The sequence below is a fragment of the Panulirus ornatus genome, chromosome 25, assembly GCF_036320965.1.
Source record: "Panulirus ornatus isolate Po-2019 chromosome 25, ASM3632096v1, whole genome shotgun sequence".
NCBI lineage: Eukaryota > Metazoa > Arthropoda > Malacostraca > Decapoda > Palinuridae > Panulirus > Panulirus ornatus.
Window position 1 is genome coordinate 22,689,583 of NC_092248.1, and position 22,151 is coordinate 22,711,733.

Sequence of the window (22,151 nt, forward strand, 5' to 3'; positions counted from 1 at the left end):
TGGTGTGAGGTCGTTTGATCAAGTAAGTAATGCAAGGGTAAGAGAGAAATGTGGAAATAAAAAGAGCATGGTTGAGAGAGCAGAAGAGGGTGTTTTGAAATGGTTTGGGTAGATGGAGAGAATGAGTGAGGAAAGCTTGACCAAGAGGATATATGTGTCAGAGGTGGAGGGAACGAGGAGAAGTGGGAGACCAAATTGAAGGTGGAAAGATGGAGTGAAAAAGATTTTGAGTGTTCGGGGCCTGAACATGCAGAAGGGTGAAAGGCGTTCAAGGAATAGAGTGAATTGGATTGATGTGGTATACGGGGGTGGACGTGCTTTCAATGGATTGAATTAGGGCTTCTAGAGCGTCTGGGGTAAACCATGGAAAGTTCTGTGGGGCCTGGATGTGGAAAGGGAGCTGTGGTTTCGGGCATTAATGCATGACAGGTAGAGACTGAGTGTGAACGAATGGGGCCTTTGTCGTCTTTTCCTAGTGCTGCCTCGCACACATGAGGGAGGAGGGGGATGGTATTCCATGTGTGGCGAGGTGGCGATGGGAATGAATAAAGGCAGACAGTGTGAATTGTGTGCATGGGTATATATGTATGTGTCTGTGTGTGTATATATATGTGTACATTGAGATGTATGGGTATGTATATTTGCGTGTGTGGACGTGTATGTATATACATTGTGTATGGGGGTGGGTTGGGCCATTTCTTTTGTCTGTTTCCTTGCGCTACCTCACAAACGCGGGAGACAGCGACAAAGCAAAATGAATAAATAGATATATATATATATATATATATATATATATATATATATATATATATATATATATATATATATATATATATATATATATATATATATTTTTTTTTTTTTTGCTTTGTCGCTGTCTCCCGCATTTGCGAGGTAGCGCAAGGAAACAGACGAAAGAAATGGCCCAACCCACCCCCATACACATGTATATACGTACGTCCACACACGCAAATATACATACCTACACAGCTTTCCATGGTTTACCCCAGACGCTTCACATGCCCCGATTCAATCCACTGACAGCACGTCAGCCCCGGTATACCACATCGCTCCAATTCACTCTATTCCTTGCCCTCCTTTCACCCTCCTGCATGTTCAGGCCCCGATCACACAAAATCTTTTTCACTCCATCTTTCCACCTCCAATTTGGTCTCCCTCTTCTCTTCGTTCCCTCCACCTCCGACACATATATCCTCTTGGTCAATCTTTCCTCACTCATTCTCTCCATGTGCCCAAACCATTTCAAAACACCCTCTTCTGCTCTCTCAACCACGCTCTTTTTATTTCCACACATCTCTCTTACCCTTACGTTACTTACTCGATCAAACCACCTCACACCACACATTGTCCTCAAACATCTCATTTCCAGCACATCCATCCTCCTGTGCACAACTCTATCCATAGCCCACGCCTCACAACCATACAACATTGTTGGAACCACTATTCTTTCAAACATACCCATTTTTGCTTTCCGAGATAATGTTCTCGACTTCCACACATTCTTCAAGGCTCCCAGAATTTTCGCCCCCTCCCCCACCCTATGATCCTCTTCCGCTTCCATGGTTCCATCCACTGCCAGATCCACTCCCAGATATCTAAAACACTTCACTTCCTCCAGTTTTTCTCCATTCAAACTCACCTCCCAATTGACCTGACCCTCAACCCTACTGTACCAAATAACCTTGCTCTTATTCACATTTACTCTTAACTTTCTTCTTTCATTTACTTTACCAAACTCAGTCACCAGCTTCTACAGTTTCTCACATGAATCAGCCACCAGCGCTGTATCATCAGCGAACAACAACTGACTCACTTCCCAAGTTCTCTCATCCCCAACAGACTTCATACTTGCCCCTCTTTCCAAAACTCTTGCATTCACCTCCCTAACAACCCCATCCATAAACAAATTAAACAACCATGGAGACATCACACACCCCTGGCGCAAACCTACATTCACTGAGAACCAATCACTTTCCTCTCTTCCTACACGTACACATGCCTTACATCCTCGATAAGAACTTTTCACTGCTTCTAACAACTTATATATATATATATATATATATATATATATATATATATATATATACATTACTTACTCGATCAAACCACCTCACACCACATATTGTCCTCAAACATCTCATTTCCAGCACATCCACCCTCCTGTGCACAACTCTGTCCATAGCCCACGCCTCGCAACCATACAATATATATATATATATATATATATATATATATATATATATATATATATATATATATATATATGTATATATATGTATGTATATATATATATATATATATATATATATATATATATATATATATATATATATATTATCCCTGGGGATAGGGGATTAAGAATACATCCCACGTATTCCCTGCGTGTCGTAGAAGGCGACTAAAAGGGGAGGGAGCGGGGGGCTGGAAATCCTCCCCTCTTTTTTTTTTTTTAATTTTCCAAAAGAAGGAACAGAGGGGGCCAGGTGAGGATATTTCAAAAAAGGCCCAGTCCTCTGTTCTTAACGCTACCTCGCTATCGCGGGAAATGGCGAATAGTATGAAAAAAAAAAAAATATATATATACATATATACATATATATATATATATATATATACATATTCTCCCTAAAATTTAATGATACTCTCTCACCCCAACTCTCATTTGCCCTCTTTTTCACCTCTTGCACCTTTCTCTTGACCTCCTGTCTCTTTCATTTATACATCTCCCACTCAATTGCATTTTTTTCCTGCAAAAATCGTCCAAATGCCTCTCTCTTCTCTTTCACTTATAATCTTACTTCTTCATCCCACCACTCACTACCCTTTCTAATCAGCCCACCTCCCACGCTTCTCATGTTACAAGCATCTTTTGCGCAATCCATCACTGATTCCCTAAATACATCCCATTCCTCCCCCACTCCCCTTACTTCCATTGTTCTCACCTTTTTCCATTCTGTACTCAGTCTCTCCTGGTACTTCCTCACACAAGTCTCCTTCCCAACCTCACTTACTCTCGCCACCCTCTTCACCCCAACATTCACTCTTCTTTTCTGAAAACCCATACAAATCTTCACCTTAGCCTCCACAAGATAATGATCAGACATCCCTCCAGTTGCACCTCTCAGCACATTTACATCCAAAAGTCTCTCTTTCGCGCGCCTGTCAATTAACACGTAATCTAATAATGCTCTCTGGCCATCTCTCCTACTTACATACGTATACTTATGTATATCTCGCTTTTTAAACCAGGTATTCCCAATCATCAGTCCTTTTTCAGCACATAAATCTACAGGCTCTTCACCATTTCCATTTAGAACACTGAACACCCCATGTATACCAATTATTCCCTCAACTGCCACATTACTCACCTTTGCATTCAAATGACCCATCACTATAACCCGGTCATGTGCATCAGAACCACTAACACACTCATTCAGCTCCTCCCCAAACACTTGCCTCTCATGATCTTTCTTCTCATGCCCAGGTGCATATGCACCAATAATCACCCATCTCTCTCCATCAACTTTCAGTTTTACCCATATTAATCGAGAATTTATTTTCTTACATTCTATCACATACTCCCACAACTCCTGTTTCAGGAGTACTGCTACTCCTTCCCTTGCTCTTGTCCTCTCACTAACCCCCAACTTTACTCCCAAGACATTCCCAAACCACTCTTCCCCTTTACCCTTGAGCTTCGTTTCACTCAGAGCCAAAACATCCAGGTTCCTTTCCTCAAACATACTACCTATTTCTCCTTTTTTCACATCTTGGTTATATCCACACACATTTAGACACCCCGACCTGAGTCTACGAGGAGTATGAGCACTCCCCGCGTAACTCCTTCTGTTTCCCATTTTTTTTAGAAAGTTGAAAAATACAAGGAGGGGAGGATTTCTGGCCCCCCGCTCCCGTCCCCTCTAGTCGCCTTCTGCGACACATGAGGAATGCGTAGGAAGTATTCTTTCACCCCTATCCCCAGGGATAATATATATATATATACATACACACACACATACGCACATATACACACATACACACATATACACACACACACATATATATATATATATATATATATATATATATATATACATATGAAAAATGTAAGAAATAATTTAGAAAACTGAAACTTCTGTCTTGAAATGAAATTAAAAAAATGAATGTCACATTATGGTTCAACCTCTGGCTATGGAAAAGGGAAATGTATAATTTATTTACACAAACATCAATAGTAGTTTTCATTAATTTAACCACTGTATCATACTGCCTGGACTACTTCTCTTACCATGAAACTGGAATATTGGCTTATGATGTTTCTCAATTGTCTTCATTACACAAAGTACAACCATATCTTGGATACATGAGGGTAGGTAGTTGGTCATCCGCCATAATAAAGCCTTGACAGACCAAAATAAAAAGATGTTCTGGAAGGAGGTAAATAAAGTGCATAAGGCAAGGGAGCAAATCGGAACTTCAGTGAAGGGCGATAATGGGGAGGTGATAACAAGTAGTGGTGATGTGAGAAGGAGATGGAGTGAGTATTTTGAAGGTTTGTTGAATGTGTTTGATGATAGAGTGGCAGATATAGGGTGTCTTGGTCGAGGTGGTGTGCAAAGTGAGAGGGTTGGGGAATATGATTTGGTAAACAGAGAAGAGGTAGTAAAAGCTTTGTGGAAGATGAAAGCCGGCAAGGCAGCAGGTTTGGATGGTATTGCAGTGGAATTTATTAAAAAAGGGGGTGACTGTATTGTTGACTGGTTGGTAAGGTTATTTAATGTATGTATGACTCATGGTGAGGTGTCTGAGGATTGGCGGAATGCGTGCATAATGCCATTGTACAAAGGCAAAGGGGATAAGAGTGAGTGCTCAAATTACAGAGGTATAAGTTTGTTGAGTATTCCTGGTAAATTATATGGAAGGGTATTGATTGAGAGGGTGAAGGCATGTACAGAGCATCAGATTGGGGAAGAGCAGTGTGGTTTCAGAAGTGGTAGAGGATGTGTGGATCAGGTGTTTGCTTTGAAGAATGTATGTGAGAAATACTTAGAAAAGCAAATGAATTTGTATGTAGCATTTATGGAACTGGAGAAAAGCAAATGGATTTGTATGTAGCATTTATGGACCTGGAGAAGGCATATGATTGAATTGATAGAGATGCTCTGTGGAAGGTATTAAGAATATATGGTGTGGGTGGCAAGTTGTTAGAAGCAGTTTTTATCGAGGATGTAAGTCATGTGTACGTGTAGGAAGAGAGGAAAGTGATTGGTTCTCAGTGAATGTAGGTTTGCGCCAGGTGTGTGTGATGTCTCCATGGTTGTTTAATTTGTTTATGGATGGGGTTGTTAGGGAGGTGAATGCAAGAGTTTTGGAAAGAGGGGCAAGAATGAAGTATGCTGTGGATGAGAGAGCTTGGGAAGTGAGTCAGTTGTTGTTTGCTGATGATACAGCGCTGGTGGCTGATTCATGTGAGAAACTGCAGAAGCTGGTGACTGAGTTTGGTAAAGTGTGTGGAAGAAGAAAGTTAAGAGTAAATGTGAATAAGAGCAAGGTTATTAGGTACAGTAGGGTTGAGGGTCAAGTCAATTGGGAGGTGAGTTTGAATGGAGAAAAACTGGAGGAAGTGAAGTGTTTTAGATATCTGGGAGTGGATCTGGCAGCGGATGGAACCATGGAAGCGGAAGTGGATCATAGGGTGGGGGAGGGGGCGAAAATTCTGGGGACCTTGAAGAATGTGTGGAAGTCGAGAACATTATCTCGGAAAGCAAAAATGGGTATGTTTGAAGGAATAGTGGTTCCAACAATGTTGTATGGTTGCGAGGCGTGGGCTATGGATAGAGTTGTGCGCAGGAGGATGGATGTGCTGGAAATGAGATGTTTGAGGACAATGTGTGGTGTGAGGTGGTTTGATCGAGTAAGTAACGTAAGGGTAAGAGAGATGTGTGGAAATAAAAAGAGCGTGGTTGAGAGAGCAGAAGAGGGTGTTTTGAAGTGGTTTGGGCACATGGAGAGAATGAGTGAGGAAAGATTGACCAAGAGGATATATGTGTCGGAGGTGGAGGGAACGAGGAGAAGAGGGAGACCAAATTGGAGGTGGAAAGATGGAGTGAAAAAGATTTTGAGTGATCGGGGCCTGAACATGCAGGAGGGTGAAAGGAGGGCAAGGAATAGAGTGAATTGGAGCGATGTGGTATACCGGGGTTGACGTGCTGTCAGTGGATTGAATCAAGGCATGTGAAGCGTCTGGGGTAAACCATGGAAAGCTGTGTAGGTATGTATATTTGCGTGTGTGGACGTATGTATATACATGTGTATGGGGGTGGGTTGGGCCGTTTCTTTCGTCTGTTTCCTTGTGCTACCTCGCAAATGCGGGAGACAGCGACAAAGCAAAAAAAAAAAAAAAAAAAAAAAAAATACACATACTCTCTGCCTTCATTCATTCCCATTCCACCCCGCCACACATGAAATAACAACCCCCTTCCCCCGCATGAGGTTGAGATAGCGATAGGAAAAGACAACAAAGGCCACATTCATTCACACTCAGTCTCTAGCTGTCATGTATAATGCACCGAAACCACAGCTCCCTTTCCACATCCAGGCCCCACAGAAGTTTCCATGGTTTACCCCAGACACTTCACTTGCACTGGTTCAATCCATTGATGGCACATGTATCCCAGTATACCACACCATTCCAGTTCACTCTATTCTTTACACACCTTTTACGTTTCTGCATGGTCAGGCCTGACAAAATTATTTTCATTTCATCCTTTCATCTCCAGTTTGGTTTTCTGGTTCTCCTTGTTCCCTTCAATTCTGACACTTATATTCTCTTTGTCAGCCTTTCCTCACTCATTCTTTATATATGTCCACACCATTTCAACATACCCTCTTCTGGTCTCTCAGTCACACTTACTTTGTTCCCACACATCTCTCATACCCTTTCATTATTCAATCAAACCACCTTGCATCACATATTGTCCTTAAACATTTAATTTCCAATGCATCCACCCTCTTCCACACAACCCTATGTATAGCTCATGCCTCACAGCCATAAGATATTGTTGGGACTACTATTCCTTCAGTTATACCCATTTTTGCCCTGCGAGATAATGTTTTATCTTTCCACTCATTCTTCATCTCTCCCAGAACTTTCAGCCCTCCCCCACCCTATGGCTTACTTCCTCTACCATGGTTCTGTTAGCTGCTGGTCCATTCTCAGATATATAAAGTGCTTCACTTCCCCCAATTTTTCTCTATTCAAACTTACTTTCCAACCCTACTGAACCTAAGAATCTTGCTTTTATTCACATTCATTCCCAGCTTTCTCCTTTCACACATTTTCAAAGTCAGTCACCAGCTTGTGCACTTTCTGACTCAAATCAGCTACTATACCATTCCAGTGAACAATAAGTCACGTGCTTTAGTTGTCTCTTCCATCGTAGCTAACATGAAAGAATAGATAAAGCTTTTTTTTTCTGTATAGTGGTCTCAGTGGTGTTGAGTGGACTGTATTTTAGGTAGATACTTCAAGCAAATGGATTTGTATGTAGCATTTATGGATCTGGAGAAGGCATATGATAGAGTTGATAGAGATGCTCTGTGGAAGGTATTAAGAATATATGGTGTGGGATGCAAGTTGTTAGAAGCAGTGAAAAGTTTTTATCGAGGATGTAAGGCATGTGTACGTGTAGGAAGAGAGGAAAGTGATTGGTTCTCAGTGAATGTAGGTTTGCGGCAGGGGTGTGTGATGTCTCCATGGTTGTTTAATTTGTTTATGGATGGGGTTGTTAGGGAGGTGAATGCAAGAGTTTTGGAAAGAGGGGCAAGTATGAAGTCTGTTGTGGATGAGAGAGCTTGGGAAGTGAGTCAGTTGTTGTTCACTGATGATACAGCGCTGGTGGCTGATTCATGTGACAAACTGCAGAAGCTGGTAACTGAGTTTGGTAAAGTGTGTGAAAGAAGAAAGTTAAGAGTAAATGTGAATAAGAGCAAGGTTATTAGGTACAGTAGGGTTGAGGGTCAAGTCAATTGGGAGGTAAGTTTGAATGGAGAAAAACTGGAGGAAGTAAAGTGTTTTAGATATCTGGGAGTGGATCTGGCAGCGGATGGAACCATGGAAGCGGAAGTGAATCATAGGGTGAGGGAGGGGCGAAAATCCTGGGAGCCTTGAAGAATGTGTGGAAGTCGAGAACATTATCTCGGAAAGCAAAAATGGGTATGTTTGAAAGAATAGTGGTTCCAACAATGTTGTATGGTTGCGAGGCGTGGGCTATGGATAGAGTTGTGCGCAGGAGGGTGGATGTGCTGGAAATGAGATGTTTGAGGACAATGTGTGGTGTGAGGTGGTTTGATCGAGTAAGTAATGTAAGGGTAAGAGAGATGTGTGGAAATAAAAAGAGCGTGGTTGAGAGAGCAGAAGAGGGTGTTTTGAAATGGTTTGGGCACATGGAGAGAATGAGTGAGGAAAGATTGACCAAGAGGATATATGTGTCGGAGGTGGAGGGAACGAGGAGAAGTGGGAGACCAAATTGGAGGTGGAAAGATGGAGTGAAAAAGATTTTGAGTGATCGGGGCCTGAACATGCAGGAGGGTGAAAGGAGGGCAAGGAATAGAGTGAATTGGATCGATGTGGTATATCGGGGTTGACGTGCTGTCAGTGGATTAAATTAGGGCATGTGAAGCGTCTGGGGTAAACCATGGAAAGTTGTGTGGGGCCTGGATGTGGAAAGGGAGCTGTGGTTTCGGGCATTATTGCGTGGCAGCTAGAGACTGAGTGTGAACGAATGGGGCCTTTGTTGTCTTTCCCTAGTGCTACCTCGCATGGTATTCCATGTGTGGCGAGGTGGCGATGGGACTGAATGGGGGCAGACAGTGTGTATTGTGTGCATGTGTATATATGTATGTGTCTGTGTGTGTATATATATGTGTACATTGAGATGTATAGGTATGTATATTTGCGTGTGTGGACGTGTGTGTGTGTATACATTGTGTATGGGGGTGGGTTGGGCCATTTCTTTCGTCTGTTTCCTTGCGCTACCTCGCAAACGCGGGAGACAGCGACAAAGCAAAATAATAATAATAACTTCAAGAGTGGTGGGATGAAAAAGTAAGATTATTAGTGAAAGAGATGAGAGAGGCATTTGGACGATTTATGCAGGGAAATAATGCAAATGACTGGGAAAAGTATAAAAGAAAGAGGCAGGAGGTCAAGAGAAAAAAAGAACGCAAATGAGAGTTGGGGTGAGAGAGTATCATTAAATTTTAGGGAGAATAAATAGATGTTTTGGAAGGAGGTAAATAAAGTGCGTAAGACAAGGTAACAAATGGGAACTTCAGTGAAGGGGGCTAATAGGGAGGTGATAACAAGTAGTGGTGATGTGAGAAGGAGATGGAGTGAGTATTTTGAAGGTTTGTTGAATGTGTTTGATGATAGAGTGGCAGATATAGGGTGTTTTGGTCGAGGTGGTGTGCAAAGTGAGAGGGTTAGGGAGAATGATATGGTAAACAGAGAGGAGGTAGTAAAAGCTTTGCAGAAGATGAAAGCGGGCAAGGCAGCGGGTTTGGATGGTATTGCAGTAGAATTTATGAAAAAAGGGGGTGACTGTATTGTTGACTGGTTGGTAAGGTTATTTAATGTATGTATGACTCATGTTGAGGTGCCTGAGGATTGGAAGAATGCTTGCATACTGCCATTGTACAAAGGCAAAGGGGATAAGAGTGAGTGCTCAAATTACAGAGGTATAAGTTTGTTGAGTATTCCTGGTAAATTATATGGGAGGGTATTGATTGAGAGGGTGAAGGCATGTACAGAGCATCAGATGGGGGAAAAGCAGTGTGGTTTCAGAAGTGGTAGAGGATGTGTGGATCAGGTGTTTGCTTTGAAGAATGTATGTGAGAAATTCTTAGAAAAGCAAATGGATTTGTATGTAGCATTTATGGATCTGGAGAAGGCACATGATAGAGTTGATAGAAATGCTCTGTGGAAGGAATTAAGAATATATGGTGTGGGAGGCAAGTTGTTAGAAGCAGTGAAAAGTTTTTAACGAGGATGTAAGGCATGTGTTCATGTAGGAAGGGAGGAAAGTGATTGGTTCTTAGTGAATGTAGGGTTGTGGCAGGGGTGTGTGATATCTCCATGGTTGTTTAATTTGTTTATGGATGGGGTTGTTAGGGAGGTGAATGCAAGAGTTTTGGAAAGAGGGGCAAATATGCAGTCTGTTGTGAATGAGAGAGCTTGGGAAGTGAGTCAGTTGTTGTTCGCTGATGATACATCGCTGGTGGCTGATTCATGTGAGAAACTGCAGAAGCTGGTGACTGAGTTTGGTAAAGTGTGTGAAAGAAGAAAGATTAGTAAATGTGAATAAGAGCAAGGTTATTAGGTACAGTAGGGTTGAGGGACAAGTCAATTGGGAGGTATGTTTGAATGGAAAAACACAGAAGGAAGTGAAGTGTTTTAGATATCTGTGAGTGGATCTGGCAGCAGATGGAACCATGGAAGTGAAAGTGAATAATAGGGTGGGAGAGGGGGCGAAAGTTTTGGGAGCATTGAGGAATGTGTGGAAGTCGAGAACATTATCTCAGAAAGCAAAAATGGATATGTTTGAAGGAACAGTGGTTCCAACAATATGATGTGGTTGCAAGGCATGGGCTATGATGTGAGGAGGAGGGTGGATGTGCTGGAAATGAGATGTTTGAGGACAGTATGTGGTGTGAGGTGGATTGATCGAGTAAGTAATGAAAGGGTAAGAGAGATGTGTGGTAGTAAAACGAGTGTGGTTGAGAGAGCAGAAGAGGGTGTTTTGAAATGGTTTGGTCACATGGAGAGAATGAGTAAGGAAAGATTGACCAATAGGATATATGTGTCAGAGGTGGAGGGAATGAGGAGAAGTGGGAGACCAAATTGGAGGTGGAAAGATGGAGTGAAAAAGATTTTGAGTGATCGGGGCCCGAACATGCAGGAGGGTGAAAGGCGTGCAAGGAATAGAGTGAATTGGAACGATGTGGTATACTGGGTTGACGTGCTGTCAATGGATTGAATCAAGGCATGTGAAGCGTCTGGGGTAAATCATGGAAAGTTCTGTTGGGCCTTACATGACAGCTAGAGAGTGAATGTGAACGAGAGTGGCCTTTGTTGTCTTTTCCTAGTGCTACCTCGTGCACATTTGGGGAGGGGGTTTTTATTTTTTATGTGTGGCTGGGTGGCGATGGGAATGAATAAAGGCAGACAGTATGAATTATGTACATGTGTATATATGTATATGTCTCTGTGTGTATATATATGTATACGTTGAGATGTATAGGCATGTATATATTGCGTGTGTAGATGTGTATGTATATACATGTGTATTTGGGTGGGTTGGGCCATTCTTTTGTCTGTTTCCTTGCGCTACCTCGCTAACGTGGGAGACAGCAACAAAGCAAAATAAAAAATATAAAAAGTTTGTTGAGTATTCGTGGAAAATTATATGGGAGGGTATTGATTGAGAGGGTGAAGGCATGTACAGAGCATCAGATTGGGGAAGAGCATTGTGGTTTTAGAAGTGGTAGGGGATGCATAGATCAGGTGTTTGCTTTGAAGAATGTATGTGAGAAATACTTAGAAAAGCAAAAGGATTTGTATGTAGCATTTATGGATCTGGAGAAGGCATATGATAGAGTTGATAGAGATGCTCTGTGGAAAGTATTAAGAATATATTGTTTGGGAGCAAGTTGTTAGAAGCAGTGAAAAGTTTTTATCAAGGATGTAAGGCATGTGTACGTGTAGGAAGAGAGGTAAGTGATTGGTTCTCAGTGAATGTAGGTTTGTGGCAGGGGTGTGTGATGTCTCCATGGTTGTTTAATTTGTTTATGGATGTTGTTAGGGAGGTGAATGCAAGTTTTGGAAAGAGGGGCAAGTATGCAGTCTGTTGTGGATGAGAGAGCTTGGGAAGTGAGTCAGTTGTTGTTCGCTGATGATACAGCACTGGTGGCTGATTCGTTTGAGAAACTGCAGAAGCTGGTGACTGAGTTTGGTAAAGTGTGTGAAAGAAGAAAGCTGAGAGTAAATGTGAATAGGAGCAAGGTTATTTGGTACATTAGGTTTGAGGGTGAAGTCAATTGGGAGGTAAGTTTGAATGGAGAAAAACTGGAGGAAGTGAAGTGTTTTAGATTTCTGGGAGTGGATCTGGCAGCGGATGGAACCATGAAAGCGGAAGTGAATCATATGGTGGGGGAGGAGGCGAAAGTTCTGGGAATGTTGAAGAATGTCTGGAAGTTGAGAACATTTTCTCGGAAAGCAAAAATGGGTATGTTTGAAGGAGTAGTGGTTCCAACAATGTAATATGGTTGTGAGGTGTGGGCTATGGATAGAGTTGTGCAGAGGAGGGTGGATGTGCCGGAAATGAGATGTTTGAGGACAATATATGGTGTGAGATGGTTTGATCGAGTAAGTATTAATAGGGAAAGAGAGATGTGTGGAAATAAAAAGAGTGTGGTTGAGAGAGCAGAAGAGGGCATTTTGAAATGGTTTGGTCACATGGAGGGAATGAGTGAGGAAAGATTGGCAAAGAGGATATATGTGTCAGATGTGAAGGGAACGAGGTGAAGTGGTAGACCAAATTGGAGGTGGAAAGATGGAGTGAAAAAGATTTTGAGTGATTGGGGCCTGAACATGCAGCAGGGTGAAAGGAGTGCAAGGAATAGAGTGAATTGGAACAATGTGGTATACCAGCGTCGATGTGCTGTCAGTGGATTGAACCAGGGCATGTGAAGCATCTGGGGTAAACCATGGAAAGTTTTATGGGGCCCGGATGTGGAAAGGGAGCTGTTGTTTCGGTGTGTTATACATGACAGCTAGAGACTGAGAGTGAACGAATGTGGCCTTTGTTGTCTTTTCCTAGCGCTACCTCGCACACATCTGGGGGGAGGGGTTTTTCATTTCATGTGTGGCGGGGTGGCGATGAGGATGAATAAGACCGGACTGTGAATTATGTACATGTGTATATATGTATATGTCTGTGTGTGTATGTATATATATGTATACATGTTGGAAGGATCACAATTTTGCGCGTGATCAAGATATTCCTATGAGTCCACGGGGAAAATGAAACACGAAAAGTTCCCAAGTGCACTTTCGTGTAATAATCACATCATCAGGGGAGACACAAGAGAGATATATGACAGTCAGTTGATATACATCGAAGAGACTAAGCTAGGACGCCATTTGGTTAACATGTTTACCAAATGGTGTCCTAGCTTTGTCTCTTCGATGTATATCAACTGACTGTTATATTTCTCTCTTGTGTCTCCCCTGATGATGTGATTATTACACGAAAGTGCACTTGGAAACTTTTCGTGTTTCATTTTCCCCTTGGACTCATAGGAATATATGTATACGTTGAGATGTGTAGGTATGTATATGTGTGTGTGTGTAGATGTCTATGTATATACATGTGTATGTGGGTGGGTTGGGCCATTCTTTCGTCTGTTTCCTTGCGCTTCCTCACTAATGTGGGAGACAGCGACAAAGTTTAATAATATAATGATAATAATAACTTCTAGTAAGAAAGTGATTATAATGTTGATTGGTTAGTAAGGACGTTCATTATAAATGGCTGAAGGTCGGGTACCTGAGGATTGGTGGAATGCCTGTATGGTGCTAGTGTATAAAGGCAAGTGGGACAAAAGTGAATTTTCAAATATTAGAGGCACATTTGGCAGGAATGGTTATGTTGTGTAGCCTCTAGAAATTTGATTTTGCATCACTAGGTTCTGTTTCTGTGTTTGAATTTTTTCTGATTTTGTTTATATGTATTGATATCTTTTAAGGTGTTATTATATATAATGCAGGGTGTTCCAGAACTTAGGTTTGTCAAAGATGGAAACAGTTGCAGTTATTGTCAAGCGTATTTCATTTGCAAGCTTATACTCTTCCACTTCAGGGATATTTATTGTTTCTAGTGTATTTCTAGTTTTACTGCACACTTTCAAAAGTTGGAAAAAGGCATACATCATATTCTTACTATCAGAGTCAGTGTTGTTAGTGAAAAGAAATGTTAACCATTTAGTTTTATTATGTAAGAGAGTTAATCCATATTTTTGTGTCACTTGTACATATAACTTTACTCAGAATCTGTTAGTATATATATGACTTAAATTTACAAAAAAAAATTCTTATTTTCAGTGGTGTTGTTCTGTTTAGCTGCTGTTGTCTTTCCAATGGGCTTTTATGTGGAGGAAATAGGTGGGGAACCTTACCAGCTACCAAATAGCTTCCAGGTAGGTCATGTTCACAGAATACCTGATGAGGTAGAGCTCAGTGATGCTTCCCAATTTTTTCCTAAAGTTGAATGTGCCTACTCTAGCTTGCTTTCAGGATTCTGTGTTTACATTTTGATAATCGGGTGTTAATTGTGCAGATTTTCCAGAAAAACTGAGGATGCACCATTTTTTTCCTATGTTCTCAGATGGTGATATAGTTATAAGGTGTAGGAGGAAAGCTGCTAAAGCGATAAAGAGTTTTTATCAAGAGAGTAAGGCATGTGTGTCAGTAGGAACAGAGAAGGATGAGTGTTTCCAGGTGAAGTTAAGTCTTGAGCTGGGGCTTGTGATGTCATAGTGGGTATTTAACTTCCATATGGATGGGGGCAGGTGAAGGAGGTGAATGCGAAGGTTATAAAGAGAAGAGTAGGTCTGCAGTCTCTCAGGGGTGGTGGGTCCTTGGAGGTGAGACACTTTTAGTTTGCTGATGACACCGCACTGCTGACAGATTCGAATGAGAAACTGTAGAAACTGGTGTTTGAGCTCAGGAGCATGTATGAAAGAAGAAAGCTGGAGTAAATGTGAAAAAAGCAAGGTTATTAGATTTAGCAGTGGAGAGACAGGTTAGTTGGGGTTTGAGTTTTAGTGGAGAGAATCTTGGGGATTGGGATGTTTCAGATACCTAGGAATGGACATGTCAGGAAATGGAACTAAGGAAGCTGATGTGTACGTAGGGTGGATAAGGGGCCTAAGGTTCTGGGCATTTTGAAGATTGTGTGGAAAGAGAGGTCGTTGTCAGTGAAAGCAAAGATGGGCATGCTTGATGGAATAGTAGTCCCAGTGGTCTTGAGTTGATATTATTGAAGTTGAATACTTCAAGTGAGGAGGTGATAATGTCATTGGCTGGTTGATTAGGACATTCATTGTATATGTAGCTCAAGGTGAAATGCCTGAGGATTGATGGAATGCCTGTATAGTGCCATTTTATAAAGACAAGAGGGAAAAAGTGAATGTTTGAATTACAAAGTCATAGATTAGGCAGGTTGATTGCTTGATTATGTCATTTTTCTCCTTTAGTGTATGTTGGTAATGCTAGTATATTTTTGCCCTGCACAGTGGAAACACTTTTGAATTTGATATTCAATTCCTTGCATATTTCCTTGTCATCTTCAAGAATTCTTTACTCTGATTCCCTTAGTCTGCTTAGCTGCTCATTATCCAAGAGTTTGTTCTAGATGAACAAAAGGGAAAATATTGGATTATGTTTTGCTTGTTTCACATTGTTTTCTCAAAATACCTCTGCTCCTCCCTCCTTACTTTGCAGTACTCATTCTTTGCTCTCTTATCTTTCATATGATTGCTGGCTGCTGTGTCTTTTACAACGCCTCCATAGTACAACCCTGAGGTCTTAATGACATTTGTGGTAAAACCATATCTATTTCCATTTTGATTCTCCTCCTTTATTTGGCCACCAGAGGTACCCACATTCTGACTCCTCCAATATAGATTTTACTGAAACTTTTGTAGCGCTGGTCTCTACTCATATTATAAAACTCCCTCACTCAAACAGTACTCTCAAAGAACTTAATTGGTTTCATTTAAATGCCATGATTGTATTTCCTCTTTTGTTTCCTGTGCTTTCTCTGATTCCCTTAATATATCTTCCACCACCACATATTCAAATACAAAATACAAGCGCTACTTGTTTTATTTCAGATACAAAATACAAGTGTTACTTGTTTTATTTCCATGCTATGGTCTGGAAAGACAAGGTCAAGTAGAAATGGTGCATCATCCCCCTAGTTCTATGCTTTGTGACATATTGAAGCAAAAAGTTCTGCTGTAAACTCTCAAGATAATTGTGTCTCCACGACTCATCTTCTCCATGGGAATCTAAGTCTCTCAGTCTGTTTTCCTGTAGATGAATTCCCCCATTATCAGTACCCTACAATATGCTAAGAGGGAGTATATCGTTGCTTTCCTTGTCACCCTTATTGTTCAGTCATTGTTTTCTATATCCACCTGCTGTGGATTATTGCAGATCTAAGGGGATTGTAAACTAACAGTTATTATACATTTCCTCCTGACAGTAATGTTACCCATTATGTATTGTCTACTTATGTTATGGAATTTAATGGAATCCCATATTAAGAGTCTAATCCTTCCCCCTTTTATATTCTCTGCCCCTTCTTGCTCTTGTTTACCCCTTTTGACAGATTAGGTGAGAATTAAGTTCATCCGTGAGTTTCTCAGCTCATACTTTGTTACAGTCTCATAAATGGTCCATGAATTCCAGCAGCTTTTCTTTTGTCATGAGGCCACCTGCATTCCAATACAGAACCTTGACCCTAGGACACTTGTTACAAGATAATCCTGATTTCCTTGGTCTAAAATCAGGGTTGGTATTCCTCCCTCTCGTATTGATCCAACTCTTGTTTGCCTTTCGCCAATTCTCCCAGGTTACCTTTCCTAGTCTTTTTCTGGATTCTTAATACAGGTACACCACAGAATTTCTGGCAACTGATGGTTCGGCATTTCCTTTAGTCCAGACAAAATTACGCGAGGGAACTTGAAATTACTGCAGCCACCAGACTAGTTTACTGGGTGGCCACAGATGGTGTTGTGTGTAGGGTACCCTTATTTACGTTCTTTACATTGCACTTGTTGGTGGTGATGCCGCAATACTGTGAGATTCTTAGCTTATTTTGCTTAAATTTAACCCTCGCTATGGGTTATAAGACATATGAGAGTGTCAGATGTAAAGACCGGTCCATAACGATCCAAGATAAAGTAGAACTGTTGTAAAAAATGTACCGTAGTGTTTCGATGTGTAAGCTGTGTGACATCTACAGCATTGATTCATCAGCTGTTTATGATATAAAGAAGCAAAGGGAGAAAATATTGAAATTCTATGTAGACCAATTCCAATAAGGAAATGATGATTAGAAAAACTGAAAGATGGTAAGAGTACTGAGCATGATCGAGGGATGATGGAATGGTTTCAACAGCGTCGGAGTGATGGAATGGACTTGTCAGGTAGCATGATAATGGACCAGGCTAAGTTATTCTATAAAGAACTTAAATTACAACATGAGCACGACTACAGTGAAGGATGGCTTCAAAGATTCAAGAAGCGTCATGGAATTTTTATGAATAAAGTGTGCGGAGAAATGTGGTCTGCACACCACGAGCTACAGAGTATGTGCACGAATTTGTGAAACTCGTAGCTGACTTGCATTATTCTGGCGGTGCACACCAAGAAAAACACTAACAACAGAAGACGAAGTAGACCCCACAAGATTCAAACAATCTAAGGACAGACGTACCATCTTAGGGTGCTCAAACATTTGATATTTGTTTGATTTAAACTTCCAGCAGTCCATGGTATACTTTTGACTCATGGGAGATTTATAATTAGTGGTTAAGAGGTGTGTTGATGAATTATTTTTACATGACCACGGTTGGTCAGGCAAAATAGTTTATCTAGCCAGGCTTTGGAACCAAGAGTGCCGGAAAATCGATGGTGTACCTGTACCATTTTTATCATTTCTTTGTCTGTTAGTCATTGTAGATATTTCCCTGAGCAAGACTATTAGATTTTCTGGCTGTTATCCTTTTTTTCAAAACTACATACTATTTGGTTCATGATGACTCATTCTTTTAGCTTTCCAGCATCTTTTACCTGTTGTAGCCTATTATTGCAAATGATTCTTGGAATGAGTCTCAGGAAAGTGGTAGATTACACTCATTTGTCCTACATTGATGAAAACATAATCTTTAATATTTCAAAAATTTGAAGATGGAGAGTATGGCATGAAGAAGGGATCCTGTAATGTAAGTGCCAAAAATAATTGCAAGTACCAAGCATACTGAAACATCTGGAATATTATTGCTCATTTCAAATCCCATCAAACCCAAGGGTAGCGATAATGTTTTTATTCACTGCACATAATATATATTATAGATTGTCATAATTTCCTTACACAGTTATATGCTTTTCATTTTATCCATGTAGTTATCAGTTATATAGTGAGTGAATTTTTAACCTTTACATTTTCTTTTTCTCCAGGTTGGGTACTCCTACATATTCTTTGTATTAGCATTGTGGATGACAGTCGTGTCTGAGCTGTTTGCAGGAAAGGTTTGCCTGCCCCATTTTTAAGTCATGCAACTTGATTTTCTAAAGTAACTCTCCATTAGAAATTTTTTTGTATTGTGTAGGTCGTTATACAACTCACATTTGGTAACGTTACTCTTTCTTTTGTTATTTTCTGTTATATAATGTAACTGGGACTGGTTAGCTGCTTTATTTTGGTGATTTTCTTAGACTGTCATTTGTTGTTGTAATCTTTCTGAAAATTCTATTTTTTGTATAACCATTGATGTCTGTAATTATGGAGATTACAGTTACTTCATTAGTATGATTTTGTCTAGAATAAGCTGATTTGATTGCAGTTTAATAAGCTTCTGATATTTATGAAGGTGAGGTCTGAAGTAGACATTAGATAACTATCAAAAATTCTTTGCATAAGTTTTTTACATTCGTAGCTTATCTGATTGGCCTTGTTTTTAACAGTATTTAGAAACATTTTTTTTAACATTTGAGATATATTTTATTTTATATACTACACACGACAGCTAGAGAATGGATGTGAGTGGATGTGGTGATCAAGTATAGAAAAAGAAGTATGGTGGTACCTTGCTGAAGCAGGGGGTGGTGATGCTGTTTCCTGTAGGGCAGGGTAGCGACAGGAATGGTTGAAGAATGCTCCATCCTTTCATACACATATATATATATTCATTTATTTATTTTAATTATACTTTGCTGCTGTCTCCCGCATTAGCGAGGTAGGGCAAGGAAACAGACGAAAGAATGGCCCAAACCACCCACATACACATGTATATACATACACGTCCACTTGCACATATACATACCTATACATCTCAATGTATACATATATATACACACACAGACATATACATATATACACATGTACATAATTCATACTGTCTGCTCTTATTCATTCCCGTCGCAGCCCCACCACACATGAAATGACAACCTCTTCCCCCCGCATGTGCGCGAGGTAGCACTATGAAAAGATGAAAAAGGCCACATTCGTTCACACTCAGTCTCTAGCTGACATGTATAATGCCCCAAAACCACACTGAATGTGAACGAATGTGGCCTTTGTTGTCTTTTCCTAGCCCTACCTTGCGCTGGGGATAGGGGAGAAAGAATACTTCCCACGCATTCTTCACATTTCGTAGAAGGCGACTAAAGGGGACGGGAGCGGGGGGGCTGGAAACCCTCCCCTCCTTGTATCTTAACTTTCTAAAAGGGAGGATATATATATATATATATATATATATATATATATATATATATATATATATATATATATATATATATATATATATTTTTTTTTTTTTATACTTTGTCGCTGTCTCCCGCGTTTGCGAGGTAGCGCAAGGAAACAGACGAAAGAAATGGCCCCCCCCATACACATGTACATACACACGTCCACACACGCAAATATACATACCTACACAGCTTTCCATGGTTTACCCCAGACGCTTCACATGCCTTGATTCAATCCACTGACAGCACGTCAACCCCTGTATACCACATCGCTCCAAATCACTCTATTCCTTGCCCTCCTTTCACCCTCCTGCATGTTCAGGCCCCGATCACACAAAATCTTTTTCACTCCATCTTTCCACCTCCAATTTGGTCTCCCTCTTCTCCTCGTTCCCTCCACCTCCGACACATATATCCTCTTGGTCAATCTTTCCTCACTCATTCTCTCCATGTGCCCAAACCATTTCAAAACACCCTCTTCTGCTCTCTCAACCACGCTCTTTTTATTTCCACACATCTCTCTTACCCTTACGTTACTTACTCGATCAAACCACCTCACACCACACATTGTCCTCAAACATCTCATTTCCAGCACATCCATCCTCCTGCGCACAACTCTATCCATAGCCCACGCCTCGCAACCATACAACATTGTTGGAACCACTATTCCTTCAAACATACCCATTTTTGCTTTCCGAGATAATGTTCTCGACTTCCACACATTTTTCAAGGCTCCCAAAATTTTCGCCCCCTCCCCCACCCTATGATCCACTTCCGCTTCCATGGTTCCATCCGCTGACAGATCCACTCCCAGATATCTAAAACACTTCACTTCCTCCAGTTTTTCTCCATTCAAACTCACCTCCCAATTGACTTGACCCTCAACCCTACTGTACCTAATAACCTTGCTCTTATTCACATTTACTCTTAACTTTCTTCTTCCACACACTTTACCAAACTCAGTCACCAGCTTCTGCAGTTTCTCACATGAATCAGCCACCAGCGCTGTATCATCAGCGAACAACAACTGACTCACTTCCCAAGCTCTCTCATCCCCAACAGACTTCATACTTGCCCCTCTTTCCAGGACTCTTGCATTTACCTCCCTAACAACCCCATCCATAAACAAATTAAACAACCATGGAGACATCACACACCCCTGCCGCAAACCTACATTCACTGAGAACCAATCACTTTCCTCTCTTCCTACACGTACACATGCCTTACATCCTCGATAAAAACTTTTCACTGCTTCTAACAACTTGCCTCCCACACCATATATTCTTAATACCTTCCACAGAGCATCTCTATCAACTCTATCATATGCCTTCTCCAGATCCATAAATGCTACATACAAATCCATTTGCTTTTCTAAGTATTTCTCACATACATTCTTCAAAGCAAACACCTGATCCACACATCCTCTACCACTTCTGAAACTGCACTGCTCTTCCCCAATCTGATGCTCTGTACATGCCTTCACCCTCTCAATCAATACCCTCCCATATAATTTACCAGGAATACTCAACAAACTTATACCTCTGTAATTTGAGCACTCACTCTTATCCCCTTTGCCTTTGTACAATGGCACTATGCACGCATTCCGCCAATCCTCAGGCACCTCACCATGAGTCATACATACATTAAATAACCTTACCAACCAGTCAACAATACAGTCACCCCCTTTTTTAATAAATTCCACTGCAATACCATCCAAACCTGCTGCCTTGCCGGCTTTCATCTTCCGCAAAGCTTTTACTACCTCTTCTCTGTTTACCAAATCATTTTCCCTAACCCTCTCACTTTGCACACCACCTCGACCAAAACACCCTATATCTGCCACTCTGTCATCAGACACATTCAACAAACCTTCAAAATACTCATTCCATCTCCTTCTCACATCACCACTACTCGTTATCACCTCCCCATTTACGCCCTTCACTGAAGTTCCCATTTGCTCCCTTGTCTTACGCACCCTATTTACCTCCTTCCAGAACATCTTTTTATTCTCCCTAAAATTTACTGATAGTCTCTCACCCCAACTCTCATTTGCCCTTTTTTTCACCTCTTGCACCTTTCTCTTGACCTCCTGTCTCTTTCTTTTATACTTCTCCCACTCAATTGCATTTTTTCCCTGCAAAAATCGTCCAAATGCCTCTCTCTTCTCTTTCACTAATACTCTTACTTCTTCATCCCACCACTCACTACCCTTTCTAAACAGCCCACCTCCCACTCTTCTCATGCCACAAGCATCTTTTGCGCAATCCATCACTGATTCCCTAAATACATCCCATTCCTCCCCCACTCCCCTTACTTCCATTGTTCTCACCTTTTTCCATTCTGTACACAGTCTCTCCTGGTACTTCCCCACACAGGTCTCCTTCCCAAGCTCACTTACTCTCACCACCTTCTTCACCCCAACATTCACTCCTCTTTTCTGAAAACCCATACTAATCTTCACCTTAGCCTCCACAAGATAATGATCAGACATCCCTCCAGTTGCACCTCTCAGCACATTAACATCCAAAAGTCT

At 41.0% G+C, this 22,151-nt stretch overlaps 1 protein-coding gene across 1 annotated transcript in view; it reads left to right on the plus strand.

Annotated features, from left to right (window-relative positions):
• The window catches only part of LOC139757320 (modulator of smoothened protein), a 52,347-nt gene extending 32,749 nt beyond the window's left edge, over positions 1-19,598 (plus strand). The window contains exons 4-5 of the mRNA XM_071677731.1: positions 14,183-14,277; positions 18,329-19,598. Of these exons, the coding sequence (XP_071533832.1) occupies positions 14,183-14,277; positions 18,329-18,421 (188 nt within the window). The 3' untranslated portion in view covers positions 18,422-19,598. The remainder of the gene's footprint in view (positions 1-14,182; positions 14,278-18,328) is intronic.
• The last annotated feature ends 2,553 nt before the right edge of the window (positions 19,599-22,151 follow it).